This window comes from Phocoena sinus, chromosome 1 (assembly GCF_008692025.1).
Source record: "Phocoena sinus isolate mPhoSin1 chromosome 1, mPhoSin1.pri, whole genome shotgun sequence".
Taxonomy (NCBI): Eukaryota; Metazoa; Chordata; class Mammalia; order Artiodactyla; family Phocoenidae; genus Phocoena; species Phocoena sinus.
This window is the reverse complement of record NC_045763.1, coordinates 26,986,231-27,010,802: the sequence shown is the minus strand read 5'-3', so window position 1 is coordinate 27,010,802 and position 24,572 is coordinate 26,986,231. Positions and strand designations below refer to the sequence as shown.

At 43.4% G+C, this 24,572-nt stretch overlaps 1 protein-coding gene across 1 annotated transcript in view; it reads left to right on the top strand.

The window, feature by feature from the left end:
* Positions 1-24,572, top strand: part of CSMD2 (CUB and Sushi multiple domains 2) — a 661,952-nt gene that overhangs the window by 391,038 nt on the left and 246,342 nt on the right. Inside the window, exon 14 of the mRNA XM_032640663.1 lies at positions 23,386-23,712. Coding sequence (XP_032496554.1) covers positions 23,386-23,712 — 327 coding nt within the window. The remainder of the gene's footprint in view (positions 1-23,385; positions 23,713-24,572) is intronic.

The window sequence follows — 24,572 nt, the reverse complement described above, 5'->3', positions numbered from 1 at the left end:
TGCATACTTGATTTGCAGTGGTTCCTAAAGGGCTTGGCTGCTGCCAACCGTGGGTGAGTGAAAGAAGAGAGGTGGGGTCCATGGGAGTAGGGTCTGGAGAGACTGGTTGGTACCCATGGCTGGAAGCATGCCCCCGTTGGAACAAGAGGTTTGAAAGTGGTGTCAGGTTGTCCATTACAGGACCCTGGACAGAGACTCCAGTCCTGGCCTTTCTCCAGCTGGCCTGGGTCCAGTCCTGCCCAGCAAGGACATGGGGCATTTGCTATTTGTAACCCCCGTGTAACAATTGTTTGTCCTGACGTGTGGCTGCGAGGGTATATGTTGGTATTTTCCTTTCCAATTTGAAGGATCTTTCTATTTGATACACATATCTTCCCAATCTCTAGCTTTCTTTCTTCTTTCTTTTTGTTTTGTTATTTTACATTGTACAGTTCTTTTACATTTTTATACAGACGAATCTCTTGATATTTGTGATTTCTTTTCAGAGCTGACAAAGTTATCATTCTGCCACAGATCTGAGAAACAGCTTGTTGTATTTTTAGTTATTTGTCAGTAATTTGATTTTTTTTTTAAATATAATTTGTTATTCCATCTGGAGTTTATTTAGATGAATGCATGATATTGTCCAAACGATTACACAGTTTTCCAACACGACTTATTGAGTAATTCATTTCCCTTTTGATTTGAGAGAAATGAATTGTTCTACCACATTCTGAATCCTCAAATGTAGTTAAGTCTATTTCTTGACTCACCACTTTGTTGTGCTGCTCATTTCTATCTTAGCACCGGTGTTGAATAATTTTAATTGTTGTTTTATAATATCTGTTCTAATATCTGGCAGAGCTGGAAACTACTCCTTCCTCCCTTAATCATTTTCTCTTTCAGAATATTCATTGTTATTCTCATCTGTTTGCTGTTCAAGATTAATTTTAGAATCATTTTGTCATAGTAAAAAAAAATCCTATTGGGATTTTGTATGTGTGCTCCTATTAAACTATAAATTAACTTGAGGAAAATAGGCGTTTTTATACTACACAGCCTTCCCATCCAGAAACATGGTGTGTCACTCTCTTTGTTCATCTACTTTCATTTTTCTAAATATAACAGCTTTGTGATTTTCTTCACGTAGGTCACATACGTCTCTTGCTCGCTGTATTTTTAAACAGGCAGGTGCCTTTTCACTCCCCTCCCACCTCGACCGCAATGCCCCGTGCACACATGAAGCATGTCCCGTTTTCCCTCCTCTCTGTGGCTGAATCCTGGCGTTCCCCCTAAATATATAATCCCAGATTTTCCAGGACAAGTGCAATTTCAAGCATCCTTTCCTTTGTCCCAGAAAATATGATCACAATGGCCAGAGTCCTCGGAAATTGCCTCTCTCAAATGTTCAGAGCTAGAACTGGGATCAGCTGAGGTCTGAAAAGGTCAGCCTCGGTGTGAGGGATAATATTCCTGGGAACTGCTTGTGATTGGTGCAGGGGCTGTGATCAGAAGGGTGGTGTGAACTTCCTCCACTGATGTAGTGTTCTCCTCGTTTCTCTGGGCTGCCTTAAAGGTCCCGTGAACACACACGTGGCCCCGGGAGAGAAGCAGGGAACCTGGGGATTGCTTTGGTCCGAGTTTGTCAATTTCAGGTCCATTCCTGGAAATTGAAAACCAGCGTGTGTAGTTCTGGGCCCCCTTCCTCCGTCACCCAGGCCCCCAGCACCTGGACACCGAAGACGTGTGGTCTCACTGTACTAGTGATGAGCAGAGCTGGGGGCGCCTGCTCTGTAGAAGGACCCCAGTATTCCAAAAGTGTCAGTTCCTTGAGCAGAAAGTCCTGATGATGGCAAGAGCTGGGAAGCATCTCTGTCTGCTCCTGCAGTGGGGAATGGGCACTGCAGTCATGGCTGCAAAGCCTACCAGGACCACAGGGGCAGCCTGGGAAAGGTAACCCAGAGTCGAGGGAGGCCGAGGCTCAGAGAACTAACCCTGAATGAAGGGATGGCTCACAAAGGGGCCTGCCAGCACTTCCAATCAGAATATCCAAGGAAGTAGAGTCAACACTTGTCCTACCAGGCCAGTGTGGGTCATACATCACTTGTTACCCTTATTCTTAAATAGGCAGATACTTGATGGGCGAAGGTGGCTTCTGGGTTGAATCAGGTCCTCACCCAGGGGAACAGGGTCTACCTGTGCAGGGTATACCAGCCCCAGCAAGAGGCTGCAGTTTCATTAAGAGCTTTACTCACAGCAGCGACTGGATAGGAAACCAAGAACCAGAACAGAAGCCCAGTCCCTGAGCTGGGGCACACATGGTGGGGCAGGGGTGGCAGGTGGGGAGAGTCCTGAAACTCTGTGGGCCTGTGGGTGTGCTGGGTTCCTCGCAAGCCCACAAATGCTGACTGTATGAAACCAGACTCACATCTCAGCCCACTGGTTTGAGGGGACGGGACTTCCCCATGACTGTCAGGCGTGGCTGGGCTGGGCTCAGGATCTGGCTGTAAGAAGTGAGTCTGTGGAATAAAAGTGTTCAGTGTACCTGGGTGGGGTCTCATCAGGCAAAGACTGGATGTGAAGGGATGGCTCACAAAGGAGGCTCCCAGCATATCCAAGGAAGCAGAGTCAACGCTTTTCCTCCCACGCCAGTGTGGGTCACAAACAGCACTCGTTACCTTTATTTTTAAATGGATACATTATGGGGGCAGGAGGTATCTTTGATGGGCCTGCCCAATACAAAATAGACCAACCCAGCTAATCATGAGAATCACTCACAGGCTTTTTAAAATACAGAATCGTGGTCTCATCCCCAGAAATTCTGATTCAGCAGGTCTGGGATGGGGCCCAGGAATGATTGTTCTAAAGCCTTCCTAAGTGTTCTAGATCAGATTAGTGAACCCCACTAATAGGGAATACCTGCTGTGTGCCCGTTGCTTGCAGGGGTGTTTGGGATCATTCCTGCGGGGCTTGGTCTCCTGACAAGATGGCAGCCTCTTGAGGCATGGGGCTGGGATGTACGTGGTCATATGTTGTGATCATATGTTGCTGCTATGAGGCTGGCCAGGCTGAGGCTGCCATAACTCGGGTGGTTACGATGGTGGTGGCCTTCTGGGGTCCAAGGAATGTTGACCTCAGTATTGATATCCTAGTGAGGCATGGGATGCAAAGCTCAGTACTATGACGTTACAACTCGATGTTGCGACTGCCTGCCTTTCACTTCTCTGAATGCAGCAAAATGTGGAGGGGAGGGGCTGCTATACACCCGACAGTCGGAAAAGGGAACTGGGAAAGGGATGGGCATAATTCTAACATGGTTCTTGTCCGCCAAGAGCTCATGGTCTAGTGAGTGTGGCAAGCGCATACTTTTATTATAAAGCAATCTTTGAATTACTGCAATTTATAGATGTGGCCACAAAGTGCTACCAGTATGTAAGGAAGAAAAATGTGTTCCAGTTGGAAGATTCTCAGATTTCTTGGAGGATCATGGGCAAAATTTCAGCCCAGTCCAACCCAGGTCCAGAACCAAGCTGCAGAAACAGTCTGAAGGCCATATTCCTACAGCTATGAGTCCTGGTCCAAGACATCTGGGGACCACAGCCACCTGGGTGGACTGGGGGCTGGAAAAACTGACCAAGCTTTAGGGGTCTTATCCTGGACTGTGACCTCTGCTTGAGGGCCGGTGGGGAATGGGTATACCTACCATTCTCACTTCAGCTTTCAGCTTTGGAATCAGAGCAAACAGGTTCTTTTCCCTTTATAAAATTTTCAAAGTTATGTGTATGCCAAGTGCATTCCCCATGCAGCAGCACAGACCGTGCCTTCTCCATGGTGCTCTGCAGTGTCTGCTAAGAGAGCTATGGGGGAGACACAGCCTCTCGAGTCAGGGTCTGCTTTCACAGCTGCTGGCTCAGGGGCTGGGGCTCAAAGCTCTCCCAGTACCCTCCCCCCCGTCCTGTGAGCCTCTGGATGAACCTGTCATCTCACGTGGCCAGAAGTACATCCCCATCAGTGCTGGGTGTTGTGGGTGTCCTCAGGCTCTGTGGTTCCTGGGGAAGGCACTGCTTGCCTTTTCTAGGGGTTGGCTTTCAAGGAGAGCCTTGGGTTACCTCTCTTGGGGGAGCAAAGACCCCTCCTCCAGTCCTATGTACAAAGGCAATCTGGGGGTCTCAGGAGATGGGCTGAGTACAGGACTGCTCCCCTTGGCTACCTGGTTAACTCCCATCTTGCTCAGGGGGTCAGGTCAAGCTCCTGGTCTTGAAGGTAGCTCTCTCAGGCTAACTGTAAACTCCCCTGGATCATCGTGGATTCCCCTGGAAGGAATCCAAACATACTCCCTTACAATCCAGGGGAACAGCCACTAAGTCTTCTTGTCCAGTCTGCAGTGGCTGGTGGTCTGTGGTTACGACTGGGCTTAGGGTGGCCAGGACCATAGATAGCACTAGAATGCCTGAGTGGAGATGCTCTGCTGAGACAGCCTCAGAGGAGATGGTGGGGCTCTCCGAGGGGTCCCAGAAGCACCTTCTGAGCTTTGGGGGATGTAGTCTACACCCTTTCTTGAATTCCCCTGGCTAATCGGAAGTCTTGGGTTCTTGGGCTACATCATGCCCGCATACTTTTCTCGCCAGCTAATACCTGTGTCTGGCTGACGAAGTTAATTAAGAACAGTTGAAGCTAACCCCAGCAGAGGGCACAGAGGTCCACTGAGGTCTGCCCTGTGGCAAGGAGAGTCCCCACGAGTATCACTCAGAGATCCTGGGGGCTGAGCCCAGGCAGCTGTAGGACCTCACAGCAGTGAGAAGCGCTTTTGAGAAGCCTTTGCTTGGCACGTGGAAAGACCAGTCGTCAGGGCATCCATTCCTCACCCCACAGGGCACAGCACCTTGGAATCCCAGGCAGAACTCAAGTCTGACAGAATAGCCAACACTCAAGTGTCAAGCTGTTCAGCTCCAGGCACCTCCGTGCAGCTGACAGAGTACGTCTCCTTCCCTAAGTCGGTCTTCCCAGAGAAGGTGACACACGGAGTCTTAGCAGCCAAGCATTCATTCCCAGAGGAGGAGTTTTGTCAGAATCCTCTGGGTTTGGAGTTATCTGCTCATCCACTGAGAAGAGGGACTGAGGACCAGAGTGCAAACCTTTCGATCTGGAGTCTTGCTTGGTTGAGGAATGGGCTATGCTGGGGAGAGGCGAGGAGACCCCGCTCCGGCTGCCTCCTCAGGCTGGTTGAGACTTGGAGACCTGCCGAGCAGAGGCCTGTGTGGAGACGTGGCCTCCGGCAGCAGCACTGAGACGTGCCTCTCGTTGCAAATTCAACAAAGATTGAACGTATAACGCCCGCGTGCCCAGGCACGGGGCTACACCCCATGCCTTCAGAAGCTTCAGCACAATGAATTGTCACAACAAAGGTGTGATTTAGAAGTTGTCAATCTAATTTTTCTGCGTGTGGAAGTAGAAAGCAGGGTACAGAAGGCTTCCCCCCACCTCCCCGCTCAAAACAACAGGCAAACCCAAATTTTCCAGGATTCACATTTGCTCCAGCTTTGGGGTGGTGGCTTGGTTTGCCTACATATACTTTCCGAAGAATTCATAGCCTGTTTTCAAGGTAAAAGCTGAGCCCCAGGAGTGTAGACTCAGTTCCTTCCCAGGAGCGGAGAGCAGGGATTTTTCTTCATGCTTTGTTCCGTAAGGGACCAAAACTGTCCTTCGAGCCGGTGGCAGGAGATCCTCAGCCAGCAGCTACGGAGTACATAAGACCCCAGCCCAGAGCCTGGCCTGGGCCAGGACCTCTGAGCAGGTCTGAAGAGGGTCTAAAGCCTAGGGTACGCGCCAGGAGTGGTTTGGGTGGGCATTATTCCAGAGGTGTGGCAAAAGTCAATCACGACCGCAGGGTAATTCCAGGCAGCGGGTAATTCTGCGACGTTGGCCTTTGCCGATAAGCAGTTTATACCAAGAACCTAGCAAGCCTCTAAGGGGGTACAGGGATCAGGGTCCAATCGCAGGAGACAAGAATTTAGCAATTGTTAGGCCTCTCCCAGTGAGCTTCGATTTAAGATTCCATTCCAGAAGGGGATTGGATTGTGAATGAGGAACTTGAGGCAGAAGCTACTTTCTCAGGATAAAGGATACTTTTGTGGAAGGGAAATAAAAAGACCACGTGTGGAGTGACCATACATCCATACTTGCTTGGGACCCTCCCTGTTTACATCTTTTGTCCTAAGGTACTTATTAGTGGTACCATCTTTCATTCTCAGAAGTGTCCCAATTTGGGCATTATATTACGTGGCCTCCCCAACCATGACCCATGATCACTGAGGGTGATCTCTGAGCCAAAGATCTAAGAGGTGCTGTAATGGACCCCTTCCTCCCTCTCCCGTCATCCCATGCCCCTCTCCACTTGCTTACTTTTCCCAGACACACTGGCCCTCTTTCAGACCCTCAGATACACTAAACTCTCCTACCTCAATGCCTTTGACTTGAGGTTCACCATGTTGGAATGTTCCTCAGGAGGCTGGATCCTTCTCATCACCCCTAAAGCTGTCACCTCCTCAGAGAGGCCTTCTCTAGCTACCCTATCCTAAAGAGCTATCCTTCACTTTCTGATTTCTCCATATCCCATTTCATAAGCATATCAGTCAACTTTTGCTGTGGCATCAACAGTGCAAAGATCTCAATGACTTGCAACAGCAAATATTTATTTCTTACTTGTGTCGCGTGAGGGCTGTAGGTCAGTTGCAGCTCTGCAGGGCTCAGGGGAGCTCTACGTAGCCTCTTATTCTAGATGTGCCTGCTATGCACATGTTCTATGCCGTGTCCACTCACCTTCCATGGGGTAAAGCAAGTCACAAGGCCAAGCGCCAAGTCAGCGGGGTGGTCAGGAGGGCTCTGCCTAAAAGGAAGCAAGGCGAGGGCAGGGCGGGAAGGAATGGTTGTGGATACATAATACGCTCTAGCACAATAAGCTATGCTTATGTTATTTGTTGATTGTCTGGTGCCCTCCTAGACTGTAAATTTCCTGAGGGCAAAACAGTATATGTCTTGTTCACTATTGTATCTACGGTGCTAATCAGATAACAGATTTTTAGTAAGTACCGCTTTCCTATTTTTGTTCTAGTTATTACTATTCATATTCGTGTTGGGGTTATTAGGTAGACAAAGCCAGCATGGTAGGGATGGGAGAGCCTCTGGTTTGGAAGACACTTGGCAACCCAGAGCCTACTAATGCAGGGTTTCATTCTTCAGCTCTCAGGCTGGTGGGGTTATAGCCAAGGGTGGCTTGGGTACTGCCTTAGTCCATTCGGGCTACTATAGTAAAATGCCACAGACTGGGTCACTTATAAACCACAGAAATGTACTGCTCACGGTTCTGGAGGCTAGAAGTCTGAGTTCAGGGTGCCAGCCTTGTTGGTAAAGGTCCTCTTCCAGGTCGCAGTCTTCTCCTTGTATCCTCACATGGCAGGAGGGGAGCAGATCTCTCTGGAGCCTCTTTTATAAAGCACTGATCCCACTCATGAGGGCTCCACCCTCATTATTTAAGGAGCTCCCAAAGGCCCCACCTACTAATACTGTCACCTTTGGGCATTAGGATTTCAACATATGAATTTGGGGGAACACAAACATTCAGACCTCAGCAGGCACTGAGTGGAATGAACCTTATGTGCAGACTCTGTGGCTGCAGCTAGGAAGGATAAATAGGCGGGGGGACACATCATTTCTACAGAAATGATGCATAACAGAGTTTTCCAGGTGGAAGGGAGAGAACATTCTAGAAAGAGAAAATAGAGCAAGACCTGGCGTTAGCCTTGCACATTTGTAGGGCTGCAGTAACCTAATGTAGCTGGAATGTCAGGGAGAGTTGGGGGGTGGAAAAATAAAGATAAAAGAGCTTGGCAAGGGCCTTCAGTCTTTGAGGGTCCTTTTGTGCTCTTTTGAGAAGTTTAGGCTTTATCTTCTGTGCAACAGGGGGTCTTTATTTAAAGAGTTCCGAGCAAAGATGAAATATCACGAGAATTTGTGATTTACAAAATTCATTCTGGAGCCAATAGGTAGGATGGATCCAAAAGGAATGAGATTTAAAGACAGAAAACCAGATAGGCTATTGCAGTAGGAAGAGGGCCTCCACTTAACAGGGTGTGTTGGGGCTGTGACAAGTACAAGAGACACTGAGGAGATAGAATCAGCAGAAGTTAGTTACAGACTGGATTTGGGAGCAAGGGAAAAGAAGTTGATATATTTCTCTTAGGCAGCTGGGTATTGTCATTCATGGAGGTAAGGAATGAAGGAGGCTTAGGAAAATAGATAGATCAATTTTGGACATGCATTCAGGGTGCTGGTGGGATCTCCAGTAGAGATGTACATCAGACAGTTACATACCAAGTATGAATGTGTGGGAGGGTCTGGGCTACCAGTATCATTTAGGAGGCAAGGGCATAAGGAAGAGTGGTGGGAAGCGGGAAGCGGCCAAGGGAAAGCCCATAACTGGGTGACGGCAGAGCTGAATCATTCCCTGATGCCGGGGAACGTTCCAGATGCAAGAGTCTAGGAGAACCGGTTTTGGGAAAAAAGACTAGATCAGTTTTGGCCATTTTTCATTTAATTTGCTCTGATAAAATCCAGACTCCTGAGTCTAAAAGATCTTTGCCGTCCTCTCCTACTCATGTCGTGTTCCTAGCTCCATGGTTCACCTTGCTTCTGCTCTATTGGCTTCCCTTCTGTCCCTCACATACACCAAGCTCGCTCCCACCTCAGGGCCTTTGCACTCGCAGTTCCCTCCACCTGGAATGATCTTCCCTTAGGACAGCCGGCCACATCCCAGAAGATGCCTCCTCAGACGGGCCAACACTGACCACCTTACTGAAAGCAAGCACCCCCCCCCCCATTCACTCTTTTCCCTTCACTCTGTCTTATGTTCTTTGCCACCTATTAGAATGTAAACTTCATGCCAGCTGAGGACTTGATCTGTCTGGTTGGTTGCCTCCCATATCTAGATTAGTGTTTGTCGCACAGCAGATGCTCCATTAGTACTCCAGCTAGGTGGAGACATTCCAAGGCCACGCAAAGGGGCCTGCACGGGAGACAGAAAGGAAGCGTTTCAGGAATGGGGGAGGGCTCAGCTCTGTCGAATGCCCTGCTCACCTAACGCAGGGGGCCTGCGCTTTTGCCTGCCTGCGAGGTGGGGATGGAAGAAAACAAAGAAACACAAGAACTTGACACAATTCATGGCTTTTCAATCAAATTACATCAAATATGAATTGAAGAGGACATGTTCCTTGCTCAGGAAGTATGTGGACAGCATCATCCATTTATGCCTGATGCTCCTTTTGGAATGTGTATGAGTTTCTAGAAGGCATCCTCAGTTCTCCTCAAAGAGAACCCAGCATTAACTTAATCTTGTTTATGATAAGGCTGAGCCCGGCTGGGTGACCAGTTTCAGCCTCATGCATGTGACTTTGGAAACCTCACCCAGCTTCCTCAGGCCCAAGGAAGTTAAATAATAACTCTCACCAGCTCCAGTGCCAGAGATGTTGAAAGACCTCAGATGAAAACTACTGTACTCTGAGCTTCTGAGCAGAAAGAGGTGAAAGGAATTCATTAGTGGCTTTGTAAAGCCTCTGGCTCCAGCTCAGTTCTAGCATTCATCAGCAGAGCTACCTCAGCTTACTGGTTCAGAGATGCACAGTGAACTAAGAACGATCTGAACGGGCCTCTCCTGCTTGGGTGAGCACTGCTGGAGAAAATCGCCCAACCAGGCAAATCGGTGCTGCTACAAATTCAAGGTCACCAGTCTCAATCAAGCCTGCCACAGTGCCCAGCATCCATCTGTGTTTCTTAAGTCAGTCTGATCTCCTCTTCCCCGTGGAAGCTATGCCAAGCATTCTCCACTCCCCCCACCCCATCCTGGGAACAGCGCCCCTCCTCACCTTACCCTGGAGAATGACCTTGTCTCCCACCTGGCAGACGACGTCCTCAACTTCCAAATTCCAAAGACACCAAGCCTGCAGATCATCACCATCCCCATCCTTCCTCTCACCTTCCCACCTTTAATACCAGAGATGCTCACTCACTCCTCTCTCCCATCAAAAACCAATCCCCCTGTAGCTGATGCATCCCATTTTGGCTTTAGATCAGGTACCTTCAAACACCTTTAAACTAACAGTAAGAAATGCAGTGTGGCACACACTCACACATGATTGAAACAGATTCACAAACAGCACTTACCTTTATCCCTATAGTGCACTCAGTTATTTCCCATTTTCTTCCTTTTGTTTTTGTTTTTTTTCTTTTATTGTAGCATCCAGCCCATGACCCACCACACTGCTTTCACGAAGAGTCACTGTTTCAAACATTTTCCTATAGATTCCCCCTCGCCTCCCACCTTCTCAGGAATCTATGCCTCATGTAATTCATCCTCTTTCTTCTGTCTCAGCCTCTCCCTTCTGCTACGTCCTTCCCATCCCCATTTAAATTTCCCCAGGTCCCTCTTTTCTTAAAAGTAAAACTCTTTCTTCACACCTCCCACATCCTGCCCGTTCTTGAATACCCTCCTTCGCGACCAGACTCCTTTGACGGGATGTCTTTCCTTGCTGTGACCACTCCTTACTTCCCAGTCCCTTCTCACCCCATCCGTTCTGACCTCTGTGTCCACCACACCTGGAAACAGCTCTCACCGAGGTCACCAATGAGCCTCCTGTTGCTAAAACCCAAAGGGTTTTACCCAGATGCTCCACTCTATTTCCGGACAGGTAGCCCTTCCCTCCTTCTGGAAACCACTCTCTTGTTTTTCCTCCTACCTTCATCTGCTTTGTCTCCATCTACCCTGCCAGCTTTTCTCCATCCTCTTGCAAAGTTCCATGCTGTCTGTTTTTTCTTTGCCAACTTGATAGCCCTATTGTTTGAAGTTTTTGTTTTCTTATAATATTGTACATTTCCCCAATCTTTATTGACCAACTTTATTCACTTGTTAGTTGCCTCTTAATTACCTTAGCCCATACTTCTATTTTGAGTGTTTATCTTTTTGTGGAATTGTAGTTCTTCATATGTTAAACATAGTACATATTTAATTGTAATATCTTGCAAATATTTCATTTGGTCCTCACTATTTACCTTTTATGGTGATATTTGAAATCCCAAAGTTTTTCATTTCTGTAACTTAAAATACTGTTTCCTTTATGATTCTAACCTTAGTATAATGCTAAGTCCTTCCCCACCTCTGAGATTATACAAATATTCCTTATATTTTCTTCTAGTACTTCTATGGTGTACTGAGTGAAACGTGGATCTAATTTCTCCATTCCAGATCCAAATGGTAGCCGTTTGTCCAAGCATCCCTTATTGATCAATCAACCTTTACCCTGCTAATTTAAAAAGGCCGCTTCATCATATACTACATTTTTGGATGTCTGTATCCTTTTCTGAACTTTCTTTTTTGTTTCCATTGATCTCTCCTTTGAAGTTGATACATTACAGATTTTATTATTGCAGCTTTATAATATGTTTTAATATCTGAGTTGGTAAGCCTCCCTTCCACTGGAGAAAATCAGCACTGTGGTTGAGAGCTTGGGCTTTGGAACCAGCTTGACTGCATTCACATCCCAGCCCCATCACTTACATGCCTTGTGACTGTGGGCACGTTACCTGAACACCCAGACTCAGCATCTGCATCTGTAAAATGGGGATAATAATAGTATCCACCTCAGAGGGCTGCTGTGAGGGTTGATGGGTTAAGACATATGATGTCTTGCAATGCCAGCTAGCACCACCTCATATGCTGTTTTTCCTTGTCTCTCTCAACAGATCAATCTTATAGTTGTTTTAAGCTCCAGAAAAAAAAAAATCAGTGTGGGCCTTGTCTGGAATTACATTAAATTTTGCCTGGAATTACGTTAAATTTATACAATTATATGAAGATAATTGTTATCTTAACAATATGAACTCATCATCCAGGAAAAAGTTTGTCTCTCATTTTTCAATTTTCTGCCTATCAATAAAGTCTTGTTGATTTTATTATATAGGTCATGATTACTTATTGTTTTGGGGCTGAATTTGACTTGGTAGCACTTTACAAATAAGATTGTTTTACACTGTGGGTGTATTGCTGTGTGAGTAGATGAGTGTGAATATGTGTATCATGCATACTATCTTAGGGGAATATTTGTATCAAGACTAATTAAATAGCCTAGCTACTATAGCTTGCTTAAAATTTAAAAGCTCTGGCCCTAAAAATACCTATTCCCTAGATGTTTTCCTGTCTCCTCCAGTTTTTCTCTTCACACAATTTTTGTAATTTAAAATTTCCTGGGAAATTCTCCATTTTGTGAATATTTCAATTTTATTAGTATGTTATACATACTACTATTTTATAATTGGCTTATCTACTTAATTTTAGTATCCTGTCTCTATGTATATATCTTCCCTCTTTACTTCTTGAGTAGACCAATAAGAAGTTTCTCTTTTGCTGGTCTCCTCAGTTAACTTTTTTCTGCTTTTATCTTTATTAAGTTTATTCTCCCTTTTCTCCTTAATTTTCTTTAGTTATTCTCTTTGTCACTTTCTTAGTATAAATGCTCATTTCACTTATTTCTTTTCTACTTAATAATGATTAAGGCTATTAATTTTCCCTCAAATACAGCTTTGGCCTAGTATCATCATCATCATTATAAGTAGTCTGTACTGACAGCCTTTGTTTCGTCTTTAAGCTCAAGAACTTATTTAGGAAAGGGTTTATTAACTTTTTGGGTGATTAGGGGTTTTCTTCATTCTTTTATTATTTTTGTAACATCTTTATTGGAGTAAAATTGCTTTACAATGTTGTGTTAGTTTCTTCTGTATAACAAAGTGAATCAGCTGTATGTATACATATATCACCATATCCCCTCCCTCTTCCACCTCCCTCCTACCCTCCCTATCCTGCCCCTCTAGGTGGTCACAAAGCTCTAAGTTGATCTCCCTGTGCTATGCAGCTGCTTCCTACTGGCTATCTATTTTACATTTGGTAGTGTATATATGTCAGTGCTCCTCCCTCACTTCGTCCCAGCTTGCCCTTCCCTGTCCCCGTGTCCTCAGGTACAACTCTACATCTGCATCTTTATTCCTGTCCTGACCCTACATTCATCAGAACCATTTTTCTTTTAGATTCCACATATGTGTGTTAGCATATGGTATTTGTTTTCCTCTTTCTGACTTACTTAACTCTGTATGACAGAATCTAGATCCATCCACCTCACTACAAATAACTCAATTTCATGCTTTTTATGACTGAGTAATATTCCATTGTATATATGTGCCACGTCTTCTTTACCCATTCATCTGTCGATGGACACTTAGGTTGCTTCCATGTCCTGGCTATTGTAAATAGAGCTGCAGTGAACATTGTGGTACATGTCTCTTTTTGAATTATGGTTTTCTCAGGGTATATGCCCAGTAGTCGGATTGCTGGGGCATATGGTAGTTCTATTTTTAGTTTTTTAAGGAACCTCCATACTGTTCTCCATAGTGATTGTATTAACTTACATTCCCGCCAACATGCAAGAGGGTTCCCTTTCCTCCACACCCTCTCCAGCATTTATTGTTTGTAGATTTTTTGATGATGGCCATTCTGATTGGTAAGAGGTGATACCTCATTGTAGTTCTGATTTGCATTTCTCTAATGATTAGTGATGTTGAGCATCCTTTCATGTGTTTGTTGGCAATCTGTATATCTTCTTTGGAGAAAAGTCTATCTAGTCTTCTGCCATTTTTGGATTGGATTGTTTGTTATTTTGATACTGAGCTGCATGAACTGCTTGTATATTTTGGAGATTAATCCTTCGTCAGTTTTTTGCATATTTGCAAATATTTTCTCCCATTCTGAGGGTTGTCTTTTTGTCTTGTTTATGGTTTCCTTTGCTGTGCAAAAGCTTTGAAGTTTCATTAGGTCCCATTTGTTTATTTTTGCTTTTATTTCCATTTCTCTAGGAGGTGAATCAAAAAGGATCTTGCTGTGATTTATGTCATAGAGTGTTCTGCCTATGTTTTCCCCTAAGAGTTTTATAGTGTCTAACCTTACTTTTAGGTCTTTAATCCATTTTGAGTTTATTTTTGTGTATGGTGTTAGGGAGTGTTCCTAATTTCATTCTTTTACATGTAGCTGTCCAATTTTCCAAGCACCACTTATTGGAGAGGCTGTCTTTTCTCCACTGTATATTCTTGCCTCCTTTATCAAAAATAAGGTGACCATATGTGCGTGGGTTTATCTCTGGGCTTTCTATCCTGTTCCATTGCTCTATGTTTCTGTTTTTGTGCCACTACCATACTGTCTTGATTACTGTAGTTTGTAGTATAGTCTGAAGTCGGGGAGGCTGATTCCTCCAGCTCCATTTTTCTTTCTCAAGATTGCTTTGGCTACTTGGGTCTTTTGTGTTTCCATACAAATTGTGAAATTTTTTGTTCTAGTTCTGTGAAAAATGCCATTGGTAGTTTGATAGGGATTGCATTGAATCTGTAGATTGCTTTGGGTAGTATAGTCATTTTCACAATGTTGATTCTTCCAATCCAAGAACATGGTATATCTCTCCATCTGTTTGTATCGTCTTTAATTTCTTTCATCAGTGTCTTATAGTTTTCTGCACACAGGTCTTTTGTCTCCTTAGGTAGGTTTACTCCTGGGTATTTTATTCTTTTTGTTGCAATGGTAAATGGGAATGTTTCCTTAACTTCACTTTCAGATTTTTCATCATTAGTGTGTAGGGATGCAAGAGACTTCTCTGCATTAATTTTGTATCCTGCTACTTTACCAAATTCATTGATTAGCTCTAGTAGTTATCTGGTAGCCTCTTTAGGATTCTCTATGTATAGTATCATGTCATCTGCAAACAGTGACAATTTTACGTCTTCTTTTCTGATTTGGATTCCTTTTATTTCTTTTTCTTCTCTGACTGCTGTGGCTAAAACTTCCAAAACTATGTTGAATAATAGTGGTGAGAGTGGGCAACCTTGTCTTGTTCCTGATCTTAGTGGACATGGTTTCAGTTTTTCACCATTGAGAACAATGTTGGCTGTGGGTTTGTCATATATGGCCTTTATTATGTTGAGGTAAGTTCCCTCTATGCCTACTTTCTTGAGAGTTTTTATCATAAATGGGTGTTGAATTTTGTTGAAAGCTTTTTCTTTATCTATTGAGATTATCATATGGTTTTTCCCCTTCAGTTTGCTAATATGGTGTATCACAATGATTGATTTGCATGTACTGAAGAATCCTTGCATTCCTGTGATAAACCCCACTTGATCATGGTGTATGATCCATTTAATGTGCTGTTGGATTCTGTTTGCTAGTATTTTGTTGAGGATTTTTGCATCTACGTTCATCAGTGATATTGACCTGTAGTTTTCTTTCTTTGTGACATGCTTGTCTGGTTTTGGTATCAGGGTGGTGGTGGCCTCGTTAGAATTATTTGGGAGTGTTCCTCCCTCTGCTGTATTTTGGAAGAGTTTGAGAAGGATAGGTGTTAGCTCTTCTCTAAATGTTTGATAGAGTTCATCTGTGAAGCCATCTGGTCCTGGGCGTTTGTTTGTTGGAAGATTTTTAATCACAGTTTCAATTTCAGTGCTTGTGATTTGTCTGTTTGTATTTTCTATTTCTTCCTGGTTCAGTCTCAGAAGGTTGTGCTTTTCTAAGAATTTGTCCATTTCTTCCAGGTTGTCCATTTTATTGGCATAGAGTTGCCTGTAGTAATCTCTAATGATCCTTTGTATTTCTGCAGTGTCAGTTGTTACCTCTCCGTTTTCATTTCTAATTTTATGGATTTGAATCCTCTCCCTCTTTATCTTGATGAGTCTCGCTAATGGTTTATCAATTTTGTTTATCTTCTCAAAGAACCAGCTTTTAGTTCTTGATCTTTGCTATTGTTTCCTTTATTTCTTTTTCATTTATTTCTGATCTGATCTCTATGATTTCTTTCCTTCCACTAACTTTGGGGTTTTTTTGTTCTTTCTCTAATTGCTTTAGGTATAAGGTTAGGTTGTTTATTTGAGATGTTTCTTTTTTCTTGAGGTAGGATCGTATTGCTATAAACTTGCCTCTTGGAATTGCTTTTGCTACATCCCATAGGTTTTGGGTCGTCGTGTTTTCATTGTCATTTGTTTCTAGGTATTTTTAAATTTCCTCTTTGATTTCTTCAATGATCTCTTGGTTATTTAGTAGTGTATTCTTTAGCCTCCATGTGTTTGTATTTCTTACAATTTTTTTCCTTTAATTGATATCTAGTCTCATAGCATGTGTTCAGAAAAGATACTTGCTATGATTTCAATTTTCTTAAATTTACCAAGGCTTGATTTGTGACCCAAGATATGATCTATCCTGGAGAATGTTCCATGAGCCCTTGAAAAGAAAGTGTATTCTGTTGTTTTTGGATGGAATGTCCTATAAATATCGATTAAGTCCATCTTGTTTAATGTGTCATTTAAAGCTTGTGTTTCCTTATTTATTTTCATTTTGGTTGATCTGTCCATTGGTGAAAGTGGGGTGTTCAAGTCCCCTACTATGATTGTGTTACTGTTGATTTCCCCTTTTATGGCTGTTAGCATTTGCCTTATGTATTGAGGTACTCCTATGTTGGGGGATAAATATTTACAATTGCTATATCTTCTTCTTTTATTGATCCCTTGATCATTATGTAGTGTCCTTTGTCTCTTGTAATAGTCTTTATTTTAAAGTCTATTTTGTCTGATATGAGAATTGCTACTCAAGCTTTCTTTTGATTTCCATTTGTATGGAATATCTTTTTCCATCTCCTCATTTTCAGTCTGTATGTGTCCCTAGGTCTGAAGTGGGTCTCTTGTAGACAGCATATATACAGGCCTTGTTTTTGTATCCATTCAGCCAGTCTATGTCTTTTGGTGGGAGCATGTAATCCATTTACATTTAACATAATTATCGATATGTATGTTCCTATTATCATTTTCTTAATTGTTTTGAGTTTGTTATTGTAGGTCTTTTCCTTCTCTTGTGTGTCCTGCCTAGAGAAGTTCCTTTAGCATTTGTTGTAAAGCTGGTTTTATGGTGCTGAATTGTCTTAGCTTTTGCTTGTCTGTAAAGGTTTTAATTTCTCTGTCAAATCTAAATGAGATCCTTGCTAGGTAGAGTAATTTGGTTGTAGGTTTTTCTCTTTCATCACTTTAAATATGTTCTGCCACTCCCTTCTGGCTTGCAGAGTTTCTGCTGAAAGATCAGCTGTTAACCTTATGGGGATTCCCTTTTATGTTATATACTGCTTTTCCCTTACTGCTTTTAATATTTTTTCTTTGTATTTAATGTTTGATAGTTTGATTAATATGTGTCTTGGCGTGTTTCTCCTTGGATTTATCCTGTATGGGACTCTCTGCACTTCCTAGACTTGATTGTCTATTTCCTTTCCCATATTAGGGAAGTTTTCAACTATAATCTCTTCAAATGTTTTCTCAGTCCTTTTTTTCTCCTCTTCTTCTGGGATCCCTATAATTTGAATGTTGGTGCATTTAATGTTGTCCCAGAGGTCTCTGAGACTGTCCTGAATTCTTTTCATTCTTTATCGTGCTCTGTGGTAGTTATTTCCACTATTTTATCTTCCAGGTCACTTATCCGTTCTTCTGCCTCAGTTTTTCTGCTATTGATTCCTTCTAGAGAATTTTTAAGTTCATTTATTGTGTTGTTCATCATTGTTTGTTTGCTCTTTAGTTCTTCTAGTTCCTTGTTAAACGTTTCTTGTATTTTCTCCATTCTGTTTCCAAGATTTTGGATCATCTTTACTATCATTGCTCTGAAATCTTTTTCAGGTAGACTGGCTATTTCCTCTTCATTTGTTTGGTCTGGTGGGTTTTTACCTTGCTCCTGCATCTGTTGCATAGTTCTCTGTCTTCTCATTATGTTTAACTTACTGTGTTTGGCATCTCCTTTTCGCAGGCTGCAGGTTCGTAGTCATTCTTTTATTATTGATTTGTACTTTAGTTGCACTGTGAATAGAAAATATGTCCCAACAGTTTTTGCTTTGTGGAGGAGTTTATGGAGAATTCGTTGTAGCCCAATATAGGGTCCATTTCTGTAATATTCCAAGGGCACTTGTGAAGAAGGTGCTGTTCCTTGTTTGAAGGTTACAGAGTTTCATATAACATATACACACTCATAGTATTTTACAGATCCACTTCATTTACTTTTGACTTCAGATTATTATATTTTTCTCCAACACTTATGTTTTTCGGAGTTTTTAGATTTTATTTATTTATTTTTGGCTGCATTGGGTCCTCGTTGTTGCATGTGGGCTTTCTATAGTTGCGGCGAGCTGGGGCTACTCTTCGTTTTAGTGCATGGACTTCTCATTTTGGTGGCTTCTTTTGTTGCAGAGCATGGGCTCTAGGTGCACGGGCTTCAGTAGTAGTGGCTCACGGGCTCTAGAGCACAAGCTTAGTAGTTGTGGTGCATGGGCTTAGTTGCTCCACGGCATGTGGGATCTTCCTGGACCAGGGCTCAAACCCGTGTCCCCTGCATTGGCAGGTGAATTCTTAACCACTGTGCTAAAATTAGTTTATTTTGTCTGTTTCAGTGTTTTGGGGCCAAATGTATCATAACTGTCATATCTTCATTTTGGAATGTGCACGTCATCCGGTTTTTAAATGTCATCTTTGGATTTGAGATTTTGTTTTGTCTCATTGGGTCCCTAGTAACTGAATTATCATTTTGAAAGCACTAAAACTAGCAGTGACAACGCCTGAGGAAAAGATAGTAAAAGAGGGTTTTTCAACAAAACTTTTATTTCTTACTCAAGGTCCTATTGAATAATAATCCAATATTATACACTGTAATGATACATCCGTTTGGTAATGAGGTTTCCACTTTTATTATTTTTCAAAAGTCTGAACCATTTAAAGGCTTATCCAAGGTCAAGATCCATAAGCACAATGTGGTAAGAGCTTCCAAAGGGAGAGGGTACCTCATCTTTCTCTTTTACCTGGGTGATTGATAGTGATGAGATCCAATCACAATACGTTTTGTTATCCTCACTTGGGACACGGCGAAGCAAATTCTATTCTCCAACAGAAACATTCTACTGTAATATGTAAACCTAATTTTCCAGAGTGAGAGAGGTTAGACCTTTGTTGGACAATGCACACTCCCTTTTCTTGCCCTCATTGTAACAAGTCTGAATTATATCTTGGGATAGAAAACTGCTTTACAGGGCCACATTTCTGTTCTATTAGTGTCAGTTTATCAGCTCCATCTCTTTCCAGGTGCAAGAGGAAATGTCTCTTGGTAGCAGTCCAGAGGACTCTTGTACTGAAAAAAAAAGAATCCTCAAGAGTCTGGTGTGATATTATAACATCCAAGGATCTGATATTAGTATTAAAACTCCTTTTTTTTTTGTGGTTTGCATTTGCCTTCACCAGTAGCTCTCAAACCCTGGCTGCACACTGGGATCACCTGGAAGCTTTTAGAACTTCTGATGCCCTGGGTGTACTCCACCAAATAAATAGGAATCTTTGGGGCCTGGGCATTGGTAAATTGTAACACTCGTCTAATCTGAAGTCTGAGCTATCTTGGCCCATTTCCTTATTCTTGACAATTCTGAGTCACTTTAAGTTGTGTGTCTTTTCCCAAAATGAGGGTTATATTTTTCTAAGACAGGTAAACCTGTATACATTTGCTATCATAAATGATGTTTTGTCTTTTTCCCCCTTTTTTAGCATCCTACTTTACGTTTCCCCTCTTTTTGATTCCTTGTTGTTTCCTTTGAATTCCACTTTTTTTCTAAATTGACTGCTTTGCTTTTTCCCCTTTGGTAATTTTGAAGATAAGCTACTTTATAGTCTATTACTAATTATACTTAACATCTTTAAAGACACACTCTAACCTATATTTCTCTAATTAACCACAGAAACTATAGAACAGAGTTTCTTACAAAATGAGGAAATGAGCATATCTCCTTGCTTCAACTTTATACTTTACATCAGAATAATCTGCAATATTTTACCCTGGGATTTAGGCAGGAGAGATATCTTTTATCTTCTCTTCCAACAAATATTTGTTACACCTGCAGTCTGTTTTCTAACTATGTTTACAGCAATTATTCAGATTCTTTACTATATTGTTTATTTGCTTATCACCAATCTTTTTTCATTTTTTATTAAACATAACTTTCTCATACTTGAGTTATGCATTTTGATTCATCTCTTGGTTGGATTGATAACATCTTGAAGTATTTTTTTTAGTGTTGTATGGATAATATACTTTTTGAGGTCTTTGGTACTGGAAGCGGTTTCTGTCATCTTTGTTCTTTGACAATTTGGCTGGGTCATATTCTTTTCTACTCTAAATCATTTAGGGACAGATCTGTACTGTGTCTAAGAGACATACGTTGAGGATCACAGCATAGTATTTTTTCCATGTTTCCAGAGCTAACACAGATTTTGGTCAGTTCTTTTGGTTGGGGCTTGGAACGGGATGGGGATGTGAGGCACGCGTATCCATGTCACCATCTCTTCAGATGGTATCAACCATTAAATGCTCATTGATTCATTCAGCAATTATTGATTGAGCACCAACAATGTACCAGGCATTGTGGGAGCCATAGGGATTCAGAGAAATCAAACAGACAAGATTTCTGCCCTCGTGGAGTACATGTGTGTGTGCTGGGGAGAGGGAGGGACAGACCATAAACAAGCCAGTGAACAAGGTAATTTTAGAGAGTGATAGGTAGATCTGCCATGTATAGCTGCTCAAAATGTTGCCCCTGGAGCTTTACAACATGGCAACTCTGGATAAAGGGTATAAAGAAAACAATGTGACAGCGTGATGGAGTCGGGGTGGGGACTCAGGTGACGTTAATTGAATGCTCTGCAGCAAATCCATTTGTTCTCATGCTTTCAGTGCCTTTGAAATCATAGAGCTTTTCTTTGTCTTTGGTCCGCCTTGGTGTTGTTCTGCTGGTAGACAGGCCATGTGGTTTTTCCCCTTCTGTCTTCAAGGTAGTGGTCTCTGTTGGTTTCACATTCCTCATTATTTGTACTATGCTCCCAGCTGGACTACCACGAAGCCATAGATGGGATAGCTGTGTGGGGGCATCTGTGTCCAGCCTAGAACCTCCAGTTCAGGGCTGTTATAATGCTTGGGGTTAACAGATGAATCTTTAACAGATTCTAAGAACACCCCCAAGGACTCCCCTATTAGACTTTTTGAGCAGGACTGTTCTCATGCTGGGAGACGGTGTTGCTGGGTGGCTAAGGGCTTGGCCCGTGGAGTCAGGTGGATGTGAATTTGCATGGATTTGCGTGGATTTGAACTTGCTGCTAACATCTACTGGCCGCGCAGCCCTAGCAAGCTACTTAATCTCTGTGTGCCGCAGTGTCTTCATTTTTAAATGGGGTTAATAACAGTACCTGCCTCGTGCCGTGTTTGTGACAGTTAAATTGAGTAACTGATGAAAGTGCTCAGAACAGTGCCTGTACTTAGTAAATGCCCAATAATATACAATGGTAATTACTAGTGACTATACCTTGTGTTGCCTAAAATCTTTTTCATGTCCTTCTCTCCCCTTGACTCAAACTTTCAATACTTATAAAATACAGAGATTATAGGGATGAGACTGATTGTGTCCTCGGGACCAGGTTCACTTCGCTGAATTTGATGGGAGGGCTTTGAGTAGCAGGTTGAAAAAGTAATACCTAATGCAGAAAAGGGGAAGGTGGGGGTAGAGTCAGGCAGAGGAAAGAGACACTCAGCGGGAGGAATCACCAATCCCTTTGTTTTGTGTTCTTATTTTTTTCTTTTGCAAACATGATTTTATTATTATTTTTCACCTTAGCTTCATTATAATTAATAAGTCAAATAGTATACTTTAATTTCAATATAATTAATACCAAACATCACTCTAAATGTTAGAAAGGCACTTAAATGTTTGTCCATATTCGTTTCTACCTTCTTTACACTTTTATATATTAAAAAATGTTTCAATGAGCCTATATCATTTTTGCAGTCAGAAAAATTAAATATTGCTTTCATTTTGAAAAACTATCACCCCCAAACCTTTTACTCTAATACAGTTTTTATTTGGGGGCTCATGTCCAGTCTTTACCCATATGTAAGTAAATATTTAATAGCTCTAATCCAAAGCATGCATATAATTCTATGAGGCACAGTTTTACTTTAAAATGTTTAACATTCTTCTTTCTACAGGGTCATATTTATCACTTTAATGACTGTGTTCAAACCGCACCACATTAAAGGCTATAATTTACCTCGCATTATTGGGCTGGCATGTAGGTTGTTCACAGTTTTTCCTCTGTAATAAAATTATGTCCCTGTAAACATCTTTGTCCACGTGGCTCTTTTTCTTTTGAATTAATCCCTAGCGATCACTGAGTCAGAATATTTGTAGAGTGTTGTGGCTGCTGGTGAGAATGCATACACTCCCTCCCAAAAGGATTATAGCAACTGGCCATAAATACGTATGAGTTTTCATGAAGCCTCAACGGTATGGGTTGTTTATTTTTATTTTTTTTCTAGTGAAATGGACTGTGTTTTCATACTAATCCTATTTGCTCTCGTATGAATCCCCTGAGCACACTGTTTGGTCATCTTGGTGACGTTCTTATACAATTATAAAAGCTCTAATTCAATATTGATAGCTGTCCTTTGGCATCTGTGTTGCAATTTTTTTTCATTCTGTTATTTTTCTTTTTAATTTTGGTTGAGTGTTTGTTTGTTTTTCCATTTACAGCACTTTGCTATGCCTCAGCCTTGTTCCAGGGTCTGTTAGTTACTGGCATGGAAAGGGTTGAAAATAAAGATTTTCAGAAGATCCTTGGAATGCGTGCAGGGCCTCAAGATAAGGCACTGTCACCTCTCTCCCCCAGTTTCTTCCAAAGCTTTGGGCTCTGAAAGATGGTGCCTACCTAGCGCCTCCTTAGCAGAGTTTTGTAGCTTCGAGGCTGGCAGAATCCCCAGGGGCACGCCTATCAGTTCCCCACTAAAAATGTTTAAAAGATAGAAATGGACTTGGAATATCTCCACCCTGGTTACCACCCAGGGGACCACCACCAGCTAAAAGGAGCCAGGCACTGGGACTACATTTAAGCTTGAATGGTGGGTTTTTTTCCCCAACGCAAGGGACCGAGAAGCATGCAGACCCTGCCTGGGGTGGGCTCACCGAAACGGAGAGAGGGCCAGGAGAAGACCAGCTCCACCTTGTCTGTGGTTTGCCAGAGGGACCCTTCCCAACACTACGTGTGGCATGGAACCCAGCATGTCTCCCACCTAGAGCTCAGAGCCCAGCCAGTCTAGCCCAACCCTTGTGTCACCCTTTCTCTCTATTGCTCTTAGACTAAGAAATGCTCCCCCGCCAGCCCTCAGTGGCCCAGGCACAATACCAGGGATGCTCACTGACCTCCACGGCTCTTCTCTTGCAGTTTCCTGCTTCTTCAACTTCACCAGCCCCTCTGGGGTCGTCCTGTCACCTAACTACCCGGAAGACTACGGCAACCACCTCCACTGCGTCTGGCTTATCCTCGCGCGGCCCGAGAGCCGCATCCACCTGGCCTTCAATGACATTGATGTGGAGCCTCAGTTTGACTTCCTGGTCATCAAGGACGGGGCCACGGCTGAGGCCCCAGTCCTGGGCACCTTCTCGGGAAACCAACTCCCTTCCTCCATCACAAGCAGTGGCCACGTGGCCCGTCTTGAGTTCCAGACCGACCACTCCACGGGGAAGAGGGGCTTCAACATCACCTTTACTAGTGAGTCCACCCTGTGTCCTCAGCCGACCATCCCTCTGGGGATGTCCAGTGGAGGGGGCTCCAGCAGAGGAGTGTTGATGTGGGTGGACCAGTTTCAAAAGCCTTGCGAGGCTGCAGAGCCAGGCATGGGGCTCCAGCATGAAGGGAAAAGCGGAAAGAGTTCTTTTCTGTGGCGTCACTCGCTCTTGAGCATTTATTTCCTCTGGATGTGCCATATAATGTGAAAGGAGCCTGGGGCCTCATTTCTCCCTCCCACCCTCCCCCTCCTAGAAGGCCCAGCTAGAACCAGGAAGGGCCCAAGGGAGAGCAAGCCTTCCCCATCCTCTTCTAGCTACCGACGCCTCTCTGATGTGCTCCCCCAAGTCCTTGGACGCCTACTCACTGCCAACTTCGTGTATTCCCCGTGGGGCTGCTCACACTTTGCCAGTTCCTATTCCCATAGGCAAACCAGAAACAGAAATCTAGGGCAGTGTTTCTGTTTGGCTCTGAGACTCATTAGAGCCAACTCTTGGGGCATTTCCTCATGGCCCCTCTCAGGCCCACAGTCCCAAAGTTGTCACCTCCAGTTTTAGCCCTTGGCCCCTTCTCTAGAAGCAAACTGAAGCTCAGCAGTGATTACTGTCGTTTCTGTGTCTCGGGGGTTGGGCGGGGCAGAAGCTTGGAGAGTAGAAACAGCAAGCGGCAAAGGTAGCGAGAGGTGCTGTTCAGGGCGGAACCAGCTACAGACCCGGTGAACTTGGCCGATGGCAAATCTTCAGAGCCGGCTGAGGCTGGGTCCGTCTGAGCAAATTAACCAGATCCTTTCCCAGAGGCTGTTTGTGAAGTGCAAGTCCCCAGTTCAAGCTCCGCCCCACGCACAC